Source organism: Cottoperca gobio, chromosome 6, assembly GCF_900634415.1.
Source record: "Cottoperca gobio chromosome 6, fCotGob3.1, whole genome shotgun sequence".
Lineage (NCBI taxonomy): Eukaryota > Metazoa > Chordata > Actinopteri > Perciformes > Bovichtidae > Cottoperca > Cottoperca gobio.
In genome coordinates, this window is record NC_041360.1 from 16,424,377 (window position 1) to 16,444,386 (window position 20,010).

Below are 20,010 nucleotides of genomic sequence, written 5' to 3' on the forward strand. Positions count from 1 at the left end.
TGTTTTTGTGTGAGACAGTGAGCATCTTATCCTTAGTGTATTTCTTTCAAACAATATGTTTCATATGAGTATATTAACTCTCCCTCACAAGATTTATGTGCAAGTGTGTGTGTGTGTGTGTGTGTGTGTGTGTGTGTGTGTGTGTGTGTGTTTGGTACTCCACCCCCTGCGGTTTCCAGGAGGGGTTAATGTGCATGTAATGATGTGTGCAGTGAGCCAACCCTGACTAGCGCGGTACGAAACTCAGCTGACCCCCCTCAGGGAACCCCCGTGCCAGCAGGGCTCCCTCGTTTAAAAAAAAAAACAAAACGGGTAGAACCAACAGAGAGAGAAAGAAAGAAGCTAATTTAATAAACACCCACTGCCTCATTTAGACTTAACTCCAAAAAGCCAAACTATATCTCATGTACTGCATGTAGGAAAAATCTGAAAACAACAGGAAGTGTTCAGATACTGACGTGACTCGCTGCCTCTGAACACTCCTGAACCTCAGTAAACTATTATAGATACAACCTCTTCAACCCACGGAATCACTGGTTGGTCAGTCAGTACAGACGTGTGCTGTGCAGTCAGTCATTGTTAAAGAGGCTTTGAATTTACAGTGGGGATTATGACATTTCCAAGGACACCAAACACGCCAGGCTGAATTTTGAAGGAAAGGCACATCTAGAATGTAGACAGAATGGTGGAGTCATAAAAAAAACTTGAACATTTCAGTTGAAGAGTTGGAATAAGCGGATACAAAATAGTGTGGATTAGTAAGATTATCCAACCTTAAAGCTACTTAAAAAGGGAAAACTGTATTTTATGGTGATAGAATGAAAAACATTCCTGCAACTCAACTTATTTCTCACTGCGAAGAGTTTTAGAAAGTGGACAGTTTAGTAGATAACGTGGTGGTGGGAATCATAGAGGAACATAAAGCTGCACCGATCAATATTGTTATAATAACAATAAATGAGCGTAAGTAATGTGAAAGGGGTCGCTTGTTGTGATAAATCCACAACGCAGCTTGTTCTTCTGCACTCAGACAAAGTGAGGCTTTTCTATCTGGAACTAAAGCTTTGCCTTCAAGGGTTTTTATTGTTGTGCCACTGTACGGTATATCTAAAGACACAAGTCAAACTTGTCTGGATCACATCCGAGCTCTCCACATCTGTGTGCTCCGACCTGGTCAAACGTTAGATGAGGGCCGCAGCATAGTTATTGAGGGAAAAAAACATGCTAATTATTTCATAGCAAAGCATGTGGGCGTACAGTAGGTCATCTTCTCTCTCTCTCGTCTGTTTTTTTGAAACACCAGCATAAAAAGGTGTGTGCAATTGTTTTTACCTGAACGTAGAGCAGGTTCAGCTGGACAGGGTCCCGCGAGTCCACATTCTGATCCGAATAGAAGAACTTGCGCCTGAGCAGCAGAGTCTCACTTTCCTCCACTCCCTGCTCTCTGAAGGTCCTGCTGTGGTCCAGCCAGTTCACTGCCCAATCAATACACACACTCTGTTACCACATGCGCTGAAATAAATAGACATTCACTTTACAAAGATGTTACTAGAAGAAGACGCCGATGGTAGTTTCAGTTTCGGAAATGAGAGACACATCAGTTCAGACAGACAATCAACCAAATTAAACACGTGGGAAGTGAAAATCTTTTGCATTATTACAGGAACGTGAGTTTTCAGCCGAAGTTAAGGTGATTTATATATTTGCATGTTTAAAAATGTAATTGTATCCTCCAAAAGATAACAGTTGTAATTCTATTACACTTTGATATGTCCATGCAATACATTAAACTTGAGCGATAAAGCGCGTGTCCAGATGATGGTGTTGAGTCACATTCATTAATGCAAAAATAAGAAATGTGCGTACGAGTCATTAAGATATGAAAACCACTGCCGCACACTCACAGTCATCATCTGTGTGGAGTTTGGCTTTGAGCTTTTCCATCTTCCTCTCATCTCGTAGCTGCAGCGTTCTGTCTTTCTTCAGTGTCCCCATTCCATCCTCCTTCTTGTCCTCCGTCACCTCTTGAATGAGGGAGTACTCCTCATAGTTGGTTATTCCTGAAAAGAGTGAAAGTAAGCCATGGGATTCTCAGAGGAGGAGAGGCCTCGATAACCAATGCCGAGATAGAGAAAGCGCCTCTGCAATATTTTGCACTCTCTTTTTTTTTTTCTCTCGCCGCTTTGAAACAGAAGTGAAGGAAAGTTGGTACGGAGCCAGCTAACTAAAATGGGAGCCGGGGAGGAGAAGAAGCCAAGCAGAAAGACTTACTCTAAACAAACATTTTCCAATAAAGCTATCTGCCAGGCACACATCCCTCTCCTCCTCACCCAATTGAGCTTGATGGCAGCCCATTATAATTGAAATATACAGCTTAGGGAACACCTCTGTGACAGGCAAGTATAGCACGGTCTGGGCCTTAGGAAGAACACTTCAGAATCTTTATAGACACAAGCTTGTTTGAGCTCGATAAATCATGCACATTGTGCTCCGAACAAAACGTGATTAGGACTTTATCAAGCATACATGAATGCTCCAAAGTACTCAACAAATGCTGCTGCTGAAATATGAATCCAATAGCATTTAATAAGACAGTAACGCATAATGCAACTCAGTATGTAGGCAAGTGGTAGGACTTGGACTAAAAATAAAATAGAGGATGAATAATTCAAGCCTTGGACGATGGCTGGCGAAGATTCATATTAGCCATACTCGGAGACCATCACTTACCTATTCTGCTGCATATGGTGACAAGCAGCTCCCCGACGGTTTTTGAGTCATCCACCATGATGGTTTTAACTGCACCGTCCAGCATTTTGATCTTTTGCGGCCTTTGTTTCTTCTTATACTCCAAAACATCCTGAGAAAAAAAAGAAGGAGAGGGAGCGCAATGACATCCACAACCCTGCTGATCGTTCTCGGCAGTAAACTGCAGTCGCTCGCAGCAAGCAGGCAAGCATGAATAACTCAGGTCCCTCCAGAAAATGTAAATCACTTTAAGAGATGATAAGTGAAACTGACAGTTCTCCACCCCAAACTATATGACTTAATCTTACTCCATTTCGCAGCATGTAGTAATCCAGGGTTCTTCCAGACTCGAGCCAGATTCCTTTCCTTGGATCATCGTCAGACAGGAAGAGGCCATAATCTGACGCTGAAACACAAAGTGAAACACAGCATGCAAATGTGGATGCCTATAGATTTTGTTTATGCAAATGACATTTTCTGAGTCATCCACCAACCTTGTCCTGTCTGGGCCTCCGGCACTCTCTCTCTGATGATCCTGCAGGCGTCGTACACAGGCGTGGATGGTTCAAACTGCATCGTTTTGACCACATTGCACTGGCGTACACAGATCTTTAGTGACAAAGCCACCATCTTGGTGGGTAGTATTAAGGCCTCACCGACCTACACACCTGGAGAATACAGAAGTAGAAACGTTACGTTAGGGTGTGTAAAGTCATACTGTGTGTAAAGTTATACTGCTGGATAAAATCCCAAATGGATGGCCTGTGTTACGGTGATCAACGAGCCGTATTTAAAATGACCTCTTATAAAAACAATCCTGCATGAAAGTGTGAAGACGAAGTCTCAGATGCAGAACACAACACCACAAAACAAACCATCACAATTATCTCCTTGGGGACATTTTTAGCTGTGAAATTGAATGTGTGTACACCTGCCTCTGCAGATTCTCATTCTTCCCTACTGTACTGCTGATATTAAAGGGTTAAGTGCATGGGGAGCTTCTGCCTGATTGCTGTGTGTGTAGAATTATCTGAACCAAGGCAAGCAATATAACCTTTCAGCAGTAAAAGGGAAATGAGTGCAAATCTCTCTAATCGTCAGCAATAACAGGAGCCGAGTCACAACACAGAAAATGACATTCCACCGTCGCATCATTATTCGCTCTTCTCCTGGCTCGCACTCTCTCCCAGAAGCAGACTTCACTGTGAGACAAATCAGTGGGTGTTTTGTCACATTCTGCAATTAGGGCGAATCAATTCAGTTATTCTGAGACTCATATGCGCAAAAAAAAAAGGAAAGAGACCGATACTGCAGAGCGTTTCTCCTCTTGCCTGACCTTGGCTTGAACAGAGAGAGGGATGGACATGATAAATAGGGCCATCTATAAACTGAAGGCTCTGTGCCTCATTCTTAACCACATTATAGACCTAAAATCTAGTTATTTGTGAACAAAAATGAGTCAGTGACATATTCAAAGCCGGTCCCATCGTTTGTGGAGAAGAAGGTACACCGGCATGTGGTTCATTAAACATCAGAATATGGTGACATTAGTTCCAAAAACAAGTAGTCATATTCAAATTGCTTGTTTTTTTTTTATACATGTAAAATTTTGCTTTTAAAAATTGACTGAAACAATTAATCAATTTCGAACTAATCAATTAATGGAGTAATTGTTTCAGCTTTACTAAAATCATTTTAGTATTTCTCTCCATGGCAAAAAGTTAAAATATTCACACTGACATGTGTCACATCTTAGCTGCACTTGGAAAACAAAGAAGTTGTGCTCAGGGTTCACAGCTCTTCCAAAGCAGAGGAAGTCTTAGGAGGTACATTTTCTTTAATGATGGAATTTTGAATGAGCCCACCTGTGACTATGGCTCTACCATGTCTATGGGTTCCTCTCCAACAGTCCCTCTCCCTCCCTGAGGTTTTCTTCATACAAAGTAGGAAAGACGAGCACAAAGAAGAAGGGGTAATGGCGCCGCATGAGCTTTCCTCTCTACAGGCTGGCAGAGAAGCCCCACCGAGTTTTTGTCATCCAGCTCTTCCACAAATACTTTCTTGTAGACGAGCAGCTTCAGAACCAAGACTAACAACCTGACAGGCCACATGGGCACATAAGCACTCATGATGGATACTCACACACCAAAAATATAGATTGTGAAAAATAGATTTTTTTTTAATTGTGGAAGTTTTGCAAGATTTCAAGGCAGGTCCATCTACGCCAAAAAGGTTACCTCTGACGACGGGTATTTGTTAAGGATTACTGTCGGTTAGGGTTAGGGTTACTACTGCTAAAGCAACAGTCACTTTAGTATCTGTTGTGAGTAGCATCAGTCACTTCAGAGAGTAAGCGCTGCAGAAACCACATGATGAAACCAATGAGGATAATGATAATCCCTGAGTTTACAGTAGTGTGAGAGCACATTTCTCACCGCGATCCTCGTGCAAACCCTCCAATGCGGCCAGCTCTTCATCAACTCTGCTTTTAAACATGGATGGATCCACGTCTGAGAGGAGCAATGAGAAATAACTAATTTATGTGACTATCTGTGGAGTCTTATCTATTTTATTACCTTTTCTAGGCAGACCTAAAAATGTCATTTCAAAAATAATTACTAACTACAACAATTACTAATCCATCAGAAAAGAGTCCTGCAATGAATTAGTTGCCACTACTCTAAATATTAAGACATCAAAATGGCCAAAGAGCAACTTGCTGGGGACTCTAAACATGGACAATTCAATAGAGACCAGGGAGCGCAGGAGCCATCTGGAGAGGATACAGCTGTAATGATTGACTGTAGTACCAGCAGCAGCGAAGAGCACAAACGCTGCACAACAACATGAGGAGGTTACTTAAACAGAGCTGGTCCAGGTCTGAGCAGTTTGTTTGGATCAAGCGTCCAAATGCTTCTAACAGAACAACCCATTTGAAGCCAAATGACCCTCGAGAGCATAACAGGGTGTGGATGAGAATGAATAACATTCCTTCAAGGACGCCGACCATTCGAACAATGCTGTACAGGGGTGCTTCAATTTTGTGTTTTTATTTGATCAATAACAGAGTTTATGCCTCTGTGTATTTCATGCAGTGTGTATGTGAAGATGTGGGACATGCAGAGTACAACAAAAGCCAAGATCAATAGTTCTCCTGAAAGAGATACGCCCGGGTTACTTGGAGCCACGACCGGGATTTCCAAAAGAAATCAAAGCAGTATTTTTCTCATACTGTCTGTCTTAATATACCTGTATTCACCCGCTGTCTCAAACACTCTGTTTTAGCATTTAAGCCTTTAAGCCCCCTTCCCTGAAAAACCCAGTATGCTCCGATTAGCTTGCGAGAAAAAAATGGTGCACCTTTGCAACGGTAGTTCTCAAGCCATGGGTGAAGATACTCAGATGGAGGGTGGTATAGTCTAATGAGCCTGCATGTGACATAGGAAGGGGGACAAATCTAAATGGTTTCCTGAATCCCATGTTTTCAGAACTAGGCAGCCCACATAAAACTGACTTGTCTTATTTGTGGGTTGGTCGGCACTCCAGATACCAGGTATGTGCACAAACGCTGCAAAAGTGAGTCGCATATAGATGATGCATATAATTCCTTATTCCTGAAGCGCCAAATCTAAACCATCCCCCCACATTGCTACAGGATTTTCAAGGTCAGCCCATTAAACTGAGATCACAGGAGGACCCGTAATGATTCCCTGGTAGACAAAGCTGTATACAGTCTTTCTGCCTTTGTGAGGAGAAACAGAAATAGAGATGAAGATGCAAACATCTCCTGTCTTACTTACACAAACAGACACTCTGGGGTAAAAGGCAGACTGGTATGGCGACTCTAAAGCAAGCACAATTATTGTAAAGGATGACGGTTAGATTCCAACAAGCTGTGATGCAATTGAAAATAACCCCACAGCTCAGATGAAATAAATAGGCAGTGAAGAGGAAGGACAATAGTGTGGCGGCTGCCTTCACTAACCTCACAAATACACTGAATTGGCATTTACTACATCATATCATCTCCAGCATGGTGGACCATTATTGTTGTTTTAATTGAGCATGTAGTATGTCAATGGCATCGAATGGAGGGCCGAGAGTAAGACCGACCTCAGCACTTCTCAGGACTGTTGAGAACAGCAGGATTAAAGCATGTGTGCGTCGAGAAAAGGCGAATTGGCTAAAATGCTCCACACCACACCTCTTTTTCCTCTCGTCTTTTACATCCTGCACCGACACTCTGAGCACAACATCAACCTTTTATCCCTCTCTGATTGAAAGCAAGGTCAGTTTCCTGCAAGACCATAGTACGTCTCTGGAGACCATTACGATTTCCTGGAACACAGGCAACAGTGGGTCACATAACAGCAAACGAGGGTTGTTGTTGTTGTTTTTGATCATCTGTGTATTCAAATCCAATATTCCTGAAACCCAGGAACTACGTTTCTGTTCAGCTTCACAACGGAGAGATGTGTCGAGGTCAGGTGCGTTATTTCCCCCAGATGTAAAAGCTGTGTTTGAATCGAATGATTGCGAGGCATGTTGAGCATTTCACATACTTTTTTGAATTAGTTGAATCCGAGCTCTAACAGCGCACACGGTAGGCATTAATCACCATAAATACATCTTTATTATAAGTGCGAGAGGCATACTTGACTTACAACTAACGTACAGCAAATTGATAAACATATATTGAATAGCCCAGGGCTGTACTCTAAGTAGCAACATGTGGCCTCAGAGACTTCATTATGTCACCTCACCTTCACCACATTAAAAACATGAGGAGAATATGATTATGGTACGCTGACGCAAACAGTCAAATATTCCTAAACTGCCAAAAGAATGATGGATGGAGCGGGTTTATTCTTTTACAAGGTGTGGAGGATGTAAAAAATACAGTCAAGATAGTACTGCTTATTATTATTATTAATCAAATCTTCTTTTCGTCATTATTAAATTAACCATGCCCTCTGCACAATATATCCTTATTTTATCATCATCGCGATGTCAACTTGCGTGAAAAACACATTGCAAAGCACTTTTTGAGTTTGTTGAAAAAGAGTATGCATTACATTAAAATGCAACTATTATTCTTTTATTGGTGCCATTTGTGTTCATTTTAATCATTGTCATTTTTTGTATTATTCAACAAGCAATTTGCTGTATATTAGCAGTATAATGAAAGCAGCAGAAAGGCAGAATTCAGTACACTTTAATATCTGTTTATGTATCGCAAGTAATATCGTGATATTCAATATGACATATGGCATATTTCCCTCGTGTTGTGGAGCCCTAGCCCTGTTACATTTCCAAATGTCCACTTTTTTTTTATGCCTTAGAGACTATATTCTTTCTTTATCAAGATGTCCTTGTGCTCACTTCCTTGCAAAGAACTCCCACTGAATCTGGAGTGTACCTGATTGCAATTCAAATAATTAATAAGTCTTTCGCCCCCACTGTTATCACTTCCTCCATACTTTTCATAAATAATTAATCATTACTCCAGCAGAACACAGCAATCACTGGACAGCATTATGAAGCAGACCCTTGCTATTTAAAGTTCACCAGGATTACTATGAACAAGCTGTCGTATCACAAGTGACTTGCTTGGTATTATTTCACTCAATAGAGCATTTGCCAAGCAGTAGTATCCAGATATATAAAACATTTAAAAAAGGCATCAAACTCACGCTCTAAATTTAGATCCACTCACAGTTACACTGACTTATGTTTTACAGTTACATTTAAAAAATGAACCTTGTCGCTATGACCCACCCTTAGGTCTGCAGGCTTTGCTCCTGGCCGACACACTCTGCAGTAATGCAATTTGAGGGTTTGGATGCTGACAGAAATTATGAATCTTGCCCTTGTCGCGGAGAGGGAGAGAGCGGCTCCTCTTACACTAAAAATATCCAGTGAAGTCGAGCGTCCTCCAGCAACACCGTTATGAACGGATCCAGAGCAGAAGCAGTGCAATACATGTAACAGTTTCTTTCTAATCGTTAAAGACAATGGTATTCACTAATATCTATACGGCAGAATTTTAATAATTCATATTCATTTATGGGCGGCTGTATGAATAGTGAATGCTGACATGTGTTGTAAAGCGCTTTGAGGGATCACAAAGATTGGAGAAGTGCCATATATATGCAGTCCATTCTTAAATTGTAATTCTTGAAGATTAGATCGCAAATCCTTCAGTATTATGAGAAATTATAAGACTGGGTATCGAATGTAAAACACACAAAGTTATTCAATATGTACCATCACTCATCCCTCATTTAGAGAAGTGAAGAATGAGCTTCCTAACAGATGGAGACAGAAACAGCTACTGGAGGAGGAAATCTCCACCCATCAGTCTCTCAATGGGAGTGGTTACCGGAGGCTAAGACAGATGTTGCCAAGACATTTTTTTATTTTTTTATTACATACACTGATGGATGCAAATCAGCCCAAAACAACAAAAGGACTCCGCCTATGATGATTTCATTATCATTATCATTATAAATTACATTTTTAAATCTCTTTAGGAGCATTTACAGTATGCAGCCTCTGGTCCACTAGCCTCCGTCTGTTGTTTGACTGATAACTAAGCCAGACAAAGTGATGTAATGATATGAAATAGGGAACTTGTTTAGAGTCAATAGTTCAATGTTTTGGACTTTAAAAACAAATTAATATGAATGAATAATTTGCAAAAAAAAAAAAACGTTTTAGATTATTTCGAAAAAAGAAATAATCTAAAAACGTAAAACTCACCATTAAATACTCTCAGAATTAGCAACATGTACTTCTTCATACATTAAAGTGGATCACACAAATTAAACTCAAAATGGGTTAGTTTCCCTTTAATTAAAAATGACTTTAAATATTTATCTCAGATTGCAGAATAAATGTGCGTATGTAGTAAATGCTGTATTTATGACTACTATGAGAACAAGAATACTGAACAGGTGCTTGTCAAGTTGCCTTAAGTACTCAATCCACACAGGTTTGCCTATTATACACTGTTCACTGCATACCATACGGCTGTTTTGAGCTCAACATACTACAGTACATTCAAGCCTGAAGCATTTATTCCCCACAATTACATCCAGAATATAATTTCATACCAGCAAAAACGCAACAGATTTCTCATTTTTGTTTAATAATAATATATCACATATTTAAACACCGTATGCACTAAGTCTATCAGCGCTCACAAACTGAACCAGACCATGTACATTATCCAGATCAACACATTTGCGTTTTCAGTTGACGCTCACAGAAACACTACTGTCTCACAACAACTGTAAAGCATAAACTCTGTGACATTAACTGCTTGCAAGTGTATTTGAACATTATGGCTCGGTGTACCATGACTGATGTTTCGGGGACCAGAATCACCGCTATAGCCTTGTGAATGACTGCGGGCAGAATGAGTTGTCGTTTACAATGTCTTTGTTTGAACAAAAAGGACAGCTTCATTTGAACCTTTCTTCATAGGAACCTCTGAGGTGATCAAGTGTTTCTGTCTCACTGGATATGATATATTCATCCTTCCCTCCTCTTTTTGCACCTATAGTGTTGTTTTTCAAACGACAAACCCACCTGGAAGTGCACGTTCGCCTGTCATCCGGAGATGCGACCTGTGCGCAATCAGTGTAGTGTAATCAGCTCCTTTATGCCTGGATCACACCAATCACAGGAGGAAATGTGTGACTGCACATTTACTGAGGTGATGAAGACATTTACTTTTCTATAGCTTGTATTTTTCGTATGAATTATCCTGCCGTCCTCCTAACTTTAAGTGATTTTGTCATTCCTTGACCATGCCATGAATAATCAGCATCTTTGATTTCATTTTTGTAATTGAATTTTAATGACTATTTCTAATTCAGCATCACTACATCCTCATGGACCCTTGATCCAAATGTATAATCTTTTTTTTCTTTCTAAAATCGGTGATACAGTAAACAACCTACCAAATGGAAAATCAAACCAAATCAAAAGACCACCTGTAGATTATTGGAGCCATGCCACTCAAACTAATTAGCAATACAGTATAACATAATTGAAAGGCCATTTTATCAAATGTAGACAGACAGACACGGGGAGAGTATCAACAAAAGACTTTGCAGAAGTGACAGTAATCAGTGTGAGAATATAATGTGCAAGTACAAGGCAGACCAGGCTAGTGAAATTATTGCATCACAACTACAAAAGGTCACAATTAAGATGCGAACCCCGCTCTGAATATCTCAACGTCGATCTGTCTCCCTGCAACAAAATCAAACTGATGCAGCCTCTCCTTATGAAAAAGCAGCAGCTTGCAACAGCTGTCTGCTACACATTACTTTTTTATACAACAAGAGTCTGACGAAATATGTGAAAAATGATCACAATCTTCTATGAACTGTAGACCGTGTGGGAGTTAATGCTGAGTTTGTAGCACAAGTAAATACGATACAATGGGTAGAAGGTGACGGGAATGTGGGAGTTTGCGTGCTTAACACACACATATATACACAAACCAAACAGGATTTATTAACTTAAATATTCAAAATGTATCACCCTGAAGTGAGCTGTGAGTATTAGACAACACACCTCTGGCTCCCTCGATCAGTATATTCTGCCTGAAGTGTCATGTCCTGTAAATCAGCCGACTCCAATCTCCGGTCTACGCAGCCTCCCATCACTGAGTCTCCCTCTCATACTTCAGTAGCCGGCGACCACTTGCATGCTGATTACAGTATCAAGAGCAGTGGAACGGAACATACACTGGCCTCTCTCCAAAGCGTGATACACAGAGGGACCCTGTCAGCATTTTATATCCTCCGGCATGCTGAACAGGAAGAAACCTGCCACACAAAACTAGTTCTTTAAGCAAAACCAAACATTTAGCCTAGAACGCCATAACGTGGACATATCAGTTTAATCGTGGAGCGCAGATCCTATTACTTTCTCCTTGCACAGTGTCTTGTTTTATTATTCATACTCTTAGTAAGCTTAGTGGATCATTAGACTTACCATCATGGTAATGTAAAACTGCATCAAAGTGGTCTCTGTAACAATACAATCCCCTGTTGATAGTGAGCGAAACCACTTTGTTGCATGAGACGAGGTTCAGGGAGAGGCCATGTTGTTGGCCCATTGTTTCCAGATCAGCAACTCTGCCCACAGTTGCCATGGCTGCTGCTGTGCCCACCTTTTCCTGGACATATAAGGCTGGACAGCAGCAGCGGCCACATCCACTCTGCCCTCAGGTCCACGGCTGCAATCGCTTCCAGGGTCATCTGGATGGAGGGTACACTCTGCAGTGATTTCAGGCTTTCAGCTTTAAATGTCAAGTAGACAAGGTCAAAGAGGGAGCTTCCACAATGTTAAAGGCTGCTTTCATCTGTGTGCATGACTATACAATCCAAGTTTCATCCAGAAGGCCCCTTTAGCTATTCTGTCACAAGTACATAGAAATCTTCAGCGGAGAAAGAGATTGAGGGAATCGTCTTTGATTCACTTTGATAGAGTGCGTCTGAAAAATGAAAATACCTTTATGTGAACGTGTCACTTCAGTTTAACTGCTTTGGTGAAGGATCTGCGGAGAAACATAATGGAACATTTTGTGTGACGGGCCGTGAGACTTAAAAACTGTCTGTGATATCGTCTATCGGCGCATTGATCCCCGCAGTTTGTACGTGTACAAAGACAAACATAAAATCCTTTCACGTAATTAACCAAGCAGCTTTCTCGGGTGTGTTCCCTCCCAAAATGATGGATGATTGGTCAACATAGGTCAAAAAGCCCATTATTCACTTAACTTGGGAGTACAGCACGTTCCAGGCGCAGTCACATTGTGCGACTCTTTGCAGCTTTGTTTTCCTCTCAGCTAAGACTAAATGCACTGGAGAGTACAATGTTTAAATTGGCTGGAGAAAGTGTATACAACATCTTTTCCTCAGACAAATACCGTACACTTCAGAAAGTTCTTCAAGCGGAGGCCGGTCGACAAATTGGAAGTCTTTTCTGAAGATTGCTTCAAAGACACACGTATTTTTAACAAGATATTTCTTCTACTACAACAATCCCCAAGTGAGGAGAGGAGAGGTGCTGTATGAAATAAATACATTTCACATATGTGCTTGCCTGTTTAAATAGAGAAAAGAGCACATTTCAGAGCTTCTTTATTAAATATAAAGTTGCTATAGTAATGGCAGACACTTGACTGTAGTGCTCTCCAAAGCTATGAGCATCTCTTCTATATAAGGAAGCTTCCTCAAATGTTGGAAAAGGGAGAAAAAGTTCAAAGAAACATAAATACATCCTTCGGATCTTGCCATAGGAGCATACTGTAGGAGGTGTAGACCACTCTGTTATTCTTGCATTTCCAAAAGAAGTTGAGATAAATATAATATGAATGTAAAGTATAATTCCTGGTTACTGAGTATAGTCAGAAAAACTAATGAAAAAGTCACAGAATTTTGCAATCACAGTAACAACAGCTCTTGTAAGCGGTTACTTCCCACCCCGAGGATCTGGTTAAGAAAAATGAAACATAATACAGCACCAAGTGAGATGAGTATTGTTAAAACAGGGACACAAACCCCTCCCCCTTCCCACCCCCAGTGTTCATGATTACTAGAAACAAACAGTTTAAATCTGCCTCATAAACATCTGGTCAACTAACCACCCACCCACACTCAGCATGGATATCCTTAGCATATTGTGCAACAGGGTCAACTGACAAGAAACGCGCTGACTGCTATAATTTCTTTTTGCTTTCGCTTCCAGCTCGGAGTCGAGGGGGCGGAGGGGAAACACAGCGATACACCTCTGGACACATTGTGCAGCTGGACCCATACTGAGATACAGAGCAGCCACACGATACGGAGTGGAGCATGTAAGGGAAGCTGCCGTGCCTAGTTAAGGACAAACAGGCTCACTATTTCATGCTCCACATCTGCTGGTTACCATAGCAACCCTGGTTTTGGGCAATTCCCAGGTCAGGTGGCTTCTGTCAGCAAAGAATGGGGCCTTTTTTACTCGAAACCAACAAATGGTCGGTCGGTCGGACACACACCCACACACACACACACTTTTAACATTTCAGAAGATATTTTACAACTGAAAATCCAAAACAAACACAAAAAGGCACAAATAGGAGGGGCATTATGCAAGACAATATTGTTACTTCTGAATCACAGCTTTTGTGACTCATACATAATAATACATTAGAATAAGCTACAACAGCAAACCAAGACCTCTCCCATACACAGGCAAGCTACATTTGTAAACAAAGTAATCATTTCAGCAGTTTCACTGTGCTGTTTATGCAGTTTTGTGAAGATAAACTAAAGGACTCATCTGTTTTTTCCATCGGTGCTTCATTGTTTATGATTCATCTGTGCAAAAACACAGTAAATTGAAGAAAACGAGACTTGCTTTTTACTAAATGTGTCAGTGTGAAACCACGAGAAATGGATCAGAAACGTAGAAAAAAAATGTCTGTATATCGGAAGGGCTTTACAATTACAAGCTGGTCCTTATGACAGCATGGGTGCAGTTGACTACCCCAGTGTGGGTTTCATACACACAGAAGCAGCGGGAGCCGATCATTAGGAGCAGGCGTCTGCAGGCCGGGTCCCAGTAGCTCAGGCGGAGCCAGTGTAAGAGGTTCTCCGTCTCATTGGGGAAGTCCAGAGGAAACATGCCGGAGGCCAAGCGCTCCCCAGTTCCCCTCTCTTTAACCTGATTACTGTAATGAGCTTAGAGACTGCTGGATGCACAACATCTAATGTGGATGCAGGAAAACACACAGCACTCAGTCACTCTCTGCACTCTCACTGGAAGCTGAACGCAAAGCGCATCATCAGACTCAAACCCAGCACAGCTCGATGGCTCATCGAAGAGATTGTTAGGGTCCAAAGGTGAAGCGGGTTTAAAGGACAGCGCAGAGAAAAGTTGCCCAAATGCCAAGGAAATGATGAAGCCAAATAAAATAAATACACCTGCCTAGTTAAAATGGGTGCATAACGATGCCCAGAGTTGCTTCAGTTTTTACCCTCAGATGTGAAACATGCGGCCCAGGGGCCAAACCCGGTCCGCCAGTGGGTCCAATCCGGCCCGCGGGATGACTTTGCAAAGTGTAAAAATGAGTTGTTTTGATCATAAAGTAAAGTACTGTTCCAGATATCTATGAAAAAAATGTTTTGTGCCTTTGTAGATACACTGTGATCTGTAAGTTGTAATGCACATGTGTAAATGATAAACTGAGGCACAATATTGTTGAAATTGCACCTTCTTTTCTTAAGAAATGTCAGGTTGTTCATAATGTTTTGTAAAAAGATAGTTCATTACATTTGAACATTTTCAGAATGTTCAATTTGGAGTTGTCGTTATTTACAGGTTATTATGCTGTGATGTTACTGGTCCGGCCCACTTGAGAGCAAATTGTGCTGTATGTGGCCCCTGAAAATGAGTTTGACACCCCTGCTCTAAAGTAATGATTTTGGCTGTGCAAAAGCTGTCCATTGGTTGGCATTTAAAGCAATCTGACAAACCTCAACAACAAAGACACCAAGATGTACCCAACCAAGTGAACATCTACAGAGGAGAAGTCATGTGCATCTTGTGTTACCATGTGGACGGGACTTTGGTTACGTATCACTATCACTGTCTGTATAATATGCATTGTGTTCCTGTTAACACCAGTGGCAGGCAATGGGGACACAGAGGTTGATAAATACCCCCCCAAAAATCCATGGATATCCTGCCAGGCTGTTGCACATGTTGCTGGTTCAAGAGTATCAAGAAGGTGCATAATTGCTGCAGTAACATGGGCGTAACTCTGCCAAACACAATTTGCTGTTGTTGTTGTTGCTGTAGTAATACATCTGCCTCCTGCTGCCAGGTGCAGCTCTAAATTATGATTAATAGACTCATCACAGTGTATTCACTTGTGGACTAAAGACCAAGTACAAATACAAAGTAGAGATTCTCTCTAGTTGCAGGCTCACCAAATTTCATGATGACCACGTTATCAATTTGCTTTAAAAAAGGAACAGGGAAATAAAATGCAAATTTGGCAAAGTACGTTTGGATGTATTGAGAAAAACAACTGCAACTAAGAAATTCATCTTTTGCTCTAAAACTAGAATTTATATATATTATTTAAAACATTTGGTGATTTCTTACAGGCTAAATAGTTTCAAATTGTGAGTGTATTATTGCATTTGTATAATTAATGTCCAAGGAGCCTGTAGCCAATTTAATAACTCTACAGTCGTTCCTTGAAAACTCAATTAAAGAAAGTGTAAATATTGAATTGCAATGCTTCAGCAAAAACACAAGGACATACTCTATACCAAGAAAGGAGGAAGACAAGCAAGCTTAAGGCTCAACTGGTCATTCTCAGAGTTACTGTGCATAACAATTTAACAACCAAGTAAACAGCTGTGTCGGAGGTCCTCTACAAACACTGTTTTATACATAACTTTCATAATATTCTTACTCACATGGCATGTAGATTGATCACAATAGGTTACCCTAGTAGCAACCCTTTGACCCAGTTTGTTAAAAAGATCAACTGATAAACAGCATCAACAACCCTCTGGGAACCTGGGAGGTGTTTAGATGGTTTAGTGAGAAAAATATAAATTTACAAGGGTAGTTATTTTCCTCCCTGCAATCACAGTGTAATTAAGTCTGTTACCTTGCCTGTCAAAGACAGAGCATTTGAAGGAAGGACAGGGCAAATGTAAGAACAGATCTCAAGTGGACAGAAGCTATGCGATTACTCCGTCCTTGAAGAAAATACGTTTTTATGGCTTACGCTATGCTGATATAAAAAAAATAATAATGCCACCGCAACAATTCAGACAGCCTTGGTGTGGGCTACAGTAAAAATACACATGGTGCTTCCTGAAGGGGCTGTCAGATGAACATTAGGTTTGATTGATGCTAACAAGCAAAAAAGATGAATTTGTTACAGACCGTCTCCCATTGGGGAGAAAATCACTCATCAGTGTCTGAGTACGCTGCGTCCCTTGAATCACACCACTCACTGTTCTGCAGGTTTATTCTCCTTCATCCTCCAAGAGAAACAGGATTTCCCAAAGTGGCACAAAAACACTATCCATTTAGGGTTTGTGTGTTGTTGTGCCTGATGTAGATACACTGTAACACAAAATTGAGCCCGAAGCCATCATGTTGCATTGCATCTCGAGTTTAGTGAAACTCAAGCCCATTAAAAAATAAATAAAAATAAAAGCTTTTCTCTGTGTTGATTCACCTGAAGTCCGCTCAGTGATTGGTAAAGGACGCATATCCTGAGGAAATGAAAAGGATCCCTGGCGCACGGTGCAGACTCACAAACAAGTGACGTTTGCAGAAAAGGACATTCTACCGCTGAGGGTAACAATGAACACATAATGGCCTATTTGCAGTCAAATTACACTTTGCGTCACAATATCCTTATACCACAGTGTTTCTTTAACTACTTCTTATTTCTTACTACATCCATTTCGAAATAAAATCCTAAAATTTGTATTTGTTATATCCTCTGTTGGAGATATATGTTACTCTAAGAGCACAAAAAAAACCCCATCTACCTGTCACATTGTCATGCTAATCTTTCCTTTATCGTGTCCCGTCCACAGGAGAACAGGCTCATTCGTAAGACGCTGCAGCTTCGCAAAATTACTTGAAGCCTCATGTTGTTCTGTACATGTCCATTAGCTTTCTCTGGAATGAACCGTAGGAGAGATAACTGATCACTTCTGTCTGACAACCACATTTCTAACCAATGTGACTGCCAGGCTCTGTACATATAGAGAAAAATGTAGCATACAATGAAGATTTTGTTTTACAACGTTTGACGGATGACATTTACAATACAGAGGGTGTACCGTGAAATAATATATTCTAGTCTATTTTTAGAAATGCTTGCAGCAGGACTCTGGGGATAAGATTGTAGGTCGGTCGGTCCACCACTTAGGTCCACACTGAAATATCACCACATCTGTTGGATGATGAAACTTTGTACATGATCCCCAGATAATGAATCCTAATGCTATCAAGCTAAACTAAGACAGTGAGCACGGTCAAAATTATACCTTTGTACTTTATGTTTTGAACAGCTCCCTCAAAAAGGTCCACATACTTCAGATAACCGACTGAGAGTTTGATGTCGAGGACTACAAAAGTCTCTTTCATAGACTATTCTCAGCATCTGCTCCTGATTTCTAGCTATAGCAAGTTAATTGTGCACTCAGTTGAACAGTTTTTCCCACCACACACACACACAGCAACACAGACTTTACACTTCATAATATCATTTCATACAGCGTGACAACACGGTGTCTCAGTATAATGGTAAATTTAACATTGTCACGTGGCTGATTGTCACAGTCTGAACACCAGAGGTCATTCTCGGGGCAGCAGTATTGCTGATTGCCGTCAGTGATGAGTGACCCGGCTACTGTGCATCTCAGCAATTTGCCGTGGAGTGTCATGCTTTCTGAGACTCACTAATTGCCTAAATGAATTCTGCCACCATAGCACACAACTCATTAATGCTGACACAGACTTCTAATTAGTTAAGTGGGGGCACTCAGCCAGCCAATAACTCAAATTCTTATTATTTCTGCTTTTTGAGTAACTATAATAACATTTCATTATCTACACTGAAAACAACACCTACATCAACAGCATATGAGGAGAAATGCTCATTGACAGCTTTTGTCAATTCATCTTTAATTTAGGAATGTAGCAATCGCACAGCTCAGAACAAGGCAATCAGCGGCCACGGAGAGAGTGTGGATTTGAATTTCAAGTAAAGCCGAGGTGAAAACAAAGAATCAGGACATCAAATGCAATAATACATACCCAGGACATCAAAGAGGTGATTAAGAATACATATTATCAGTTAATGCCCTCGTTAAAAAAACCCAACAACGTCTTGTCTCTTGATCTATTCTGAAGAACATCTGGGCATCATCAAACTATCATTTCATGAATCTAAGTTTTTACCCCTTGGGGAAGAATAGTTAGCAATTTAATAGAATGAACTATGCTCCAGGCCTACGGACATTGGATATAATTGGCTCCTTTGTCCAAAATATTATTTACAAACTTTTATGTTAATTGAAGTGCAAAGACATGTGCTCAGGAGAGGCGGGAACACAAAAAGTGAATCTTCTATCTTATATTGGCATACGAAAAAAGCATCTTATATTTGATCTGTAATGATCTGTCCGAGTTCATAATTCATAAGGGCAACAGGCCATGCCTTGTATTTCAGCTGGGGGGGAGGTGCGTAAAGTGCACTGTCTCTTACATCTATTGCATACAGTAAATTAGGCTATTGCTGTTCTCTTGACACAAAATGGAGGACATGAGCGATGTTGCGTAAAACGGACCAAATGAGAAGGAAGCATTTTGGATGCTCCACCATTATAAAATCACAATAACAGTAAGGCTGTTATCTGAATTTGTAAAAAATTCAATTACCTTACAGTAAAAACTTTAGGACAACACTGAAGAGTCAGCTTGTAACCCAAGTGGGGCAGCGGAAGGCAGAATGAATGGAAAAGCATCAAATATACAGCCTAAGTAAAGATTATAGGCTAATCACATTCATTTGAACAAGTTATGTTTTAGTTCATTCATTCTGATTTTGTGTAACGGCTACGGCCACGGTGGATATCATGAGGGCTTTTTTTGGTTGTATAGTAAGTCAGGAGGCAGACTCTAAAACACTTCAGTGGACTAAAAGGTTGAAAGGACACAAGTAAACGCAGCAGCGCATGATTCCAATACAGAAATAATAAAATCCCTCACAAAAAGAAAACCCAATAATGTGCTAGAAGCATGAGAGTTCAGAGTTTTCAAATGCCCTGATTTGTTTTCAGTGCCTAAACATTGGAATACACTTAAGGCATTTTAGGGCATCTGCTCCAAACTTGATTGGGTGAATGAGTAAGAAGTGTGGCGCTGATGCTTCAACCGTCCCGCCTGCAGTGTGCCACAGAAGCATATCAAATGATGTGGCTCAAACAAATACAAAGAGAGAAAAGCAACGTGAGGACGCTATTTCAACTGATAAAGCCGCAAAGTTTGATGTGAACAGTGTTGATAGTCATAATGTGCTCATGGTAGGTATCTTTAGAGAGATTTAAAAAATGCTTTCAACTCGGGGCGCACTTCGATGCTTTTAGAGCAGCGACCAAATTGCCTTAATACTATAGAGTATCGAAAAATGCTTTGTCATTGAATACCAAAATT

General features: G+C 40.7%; 1 protein-coding gene across 5 annotated transcripts in view; it reads right to left on the bottom strand.

The window, feature by feature from the left end:
• Positions 1–20,010, bottom strand: part of tln2b (talin 2b) — a 78,941-nt gene that overhangs the window by 46,882 nt on the left and 12,049 nt on the right. For 4 of the 5 annotated variants that reach the window (XM_029432993.1, XM_029432992.1, XM_029432991.1 and 1 more), the window contains exons 1-5: positions 3,243–3,378; positions 3,057–3,154; positions 2,731–2,860; positions 1,905–2,060; positions 1,333–1,475 (exon numbers count right to left, since the gene is read on the bottom strand). In XM_029432993.1, the coding sequence (XP_029288853.1) occupies positions 1,333–1,475; positions 1,905–2,060; positions 2,731–2,860; positions 3,057–3,154; positions 3,243–3,378 (663 nt within the window). Of the gene's footprint in view, positions 1–1,332; positions 1,476–1,904; positions 2,061–2,730; positions 2,861–3,056; positions 3,155–3,242; positions 3,417–20,010 lie in introns of those variants that run through there. The other variant, XM_029432989.1, reaches the window with a different exon arrangement.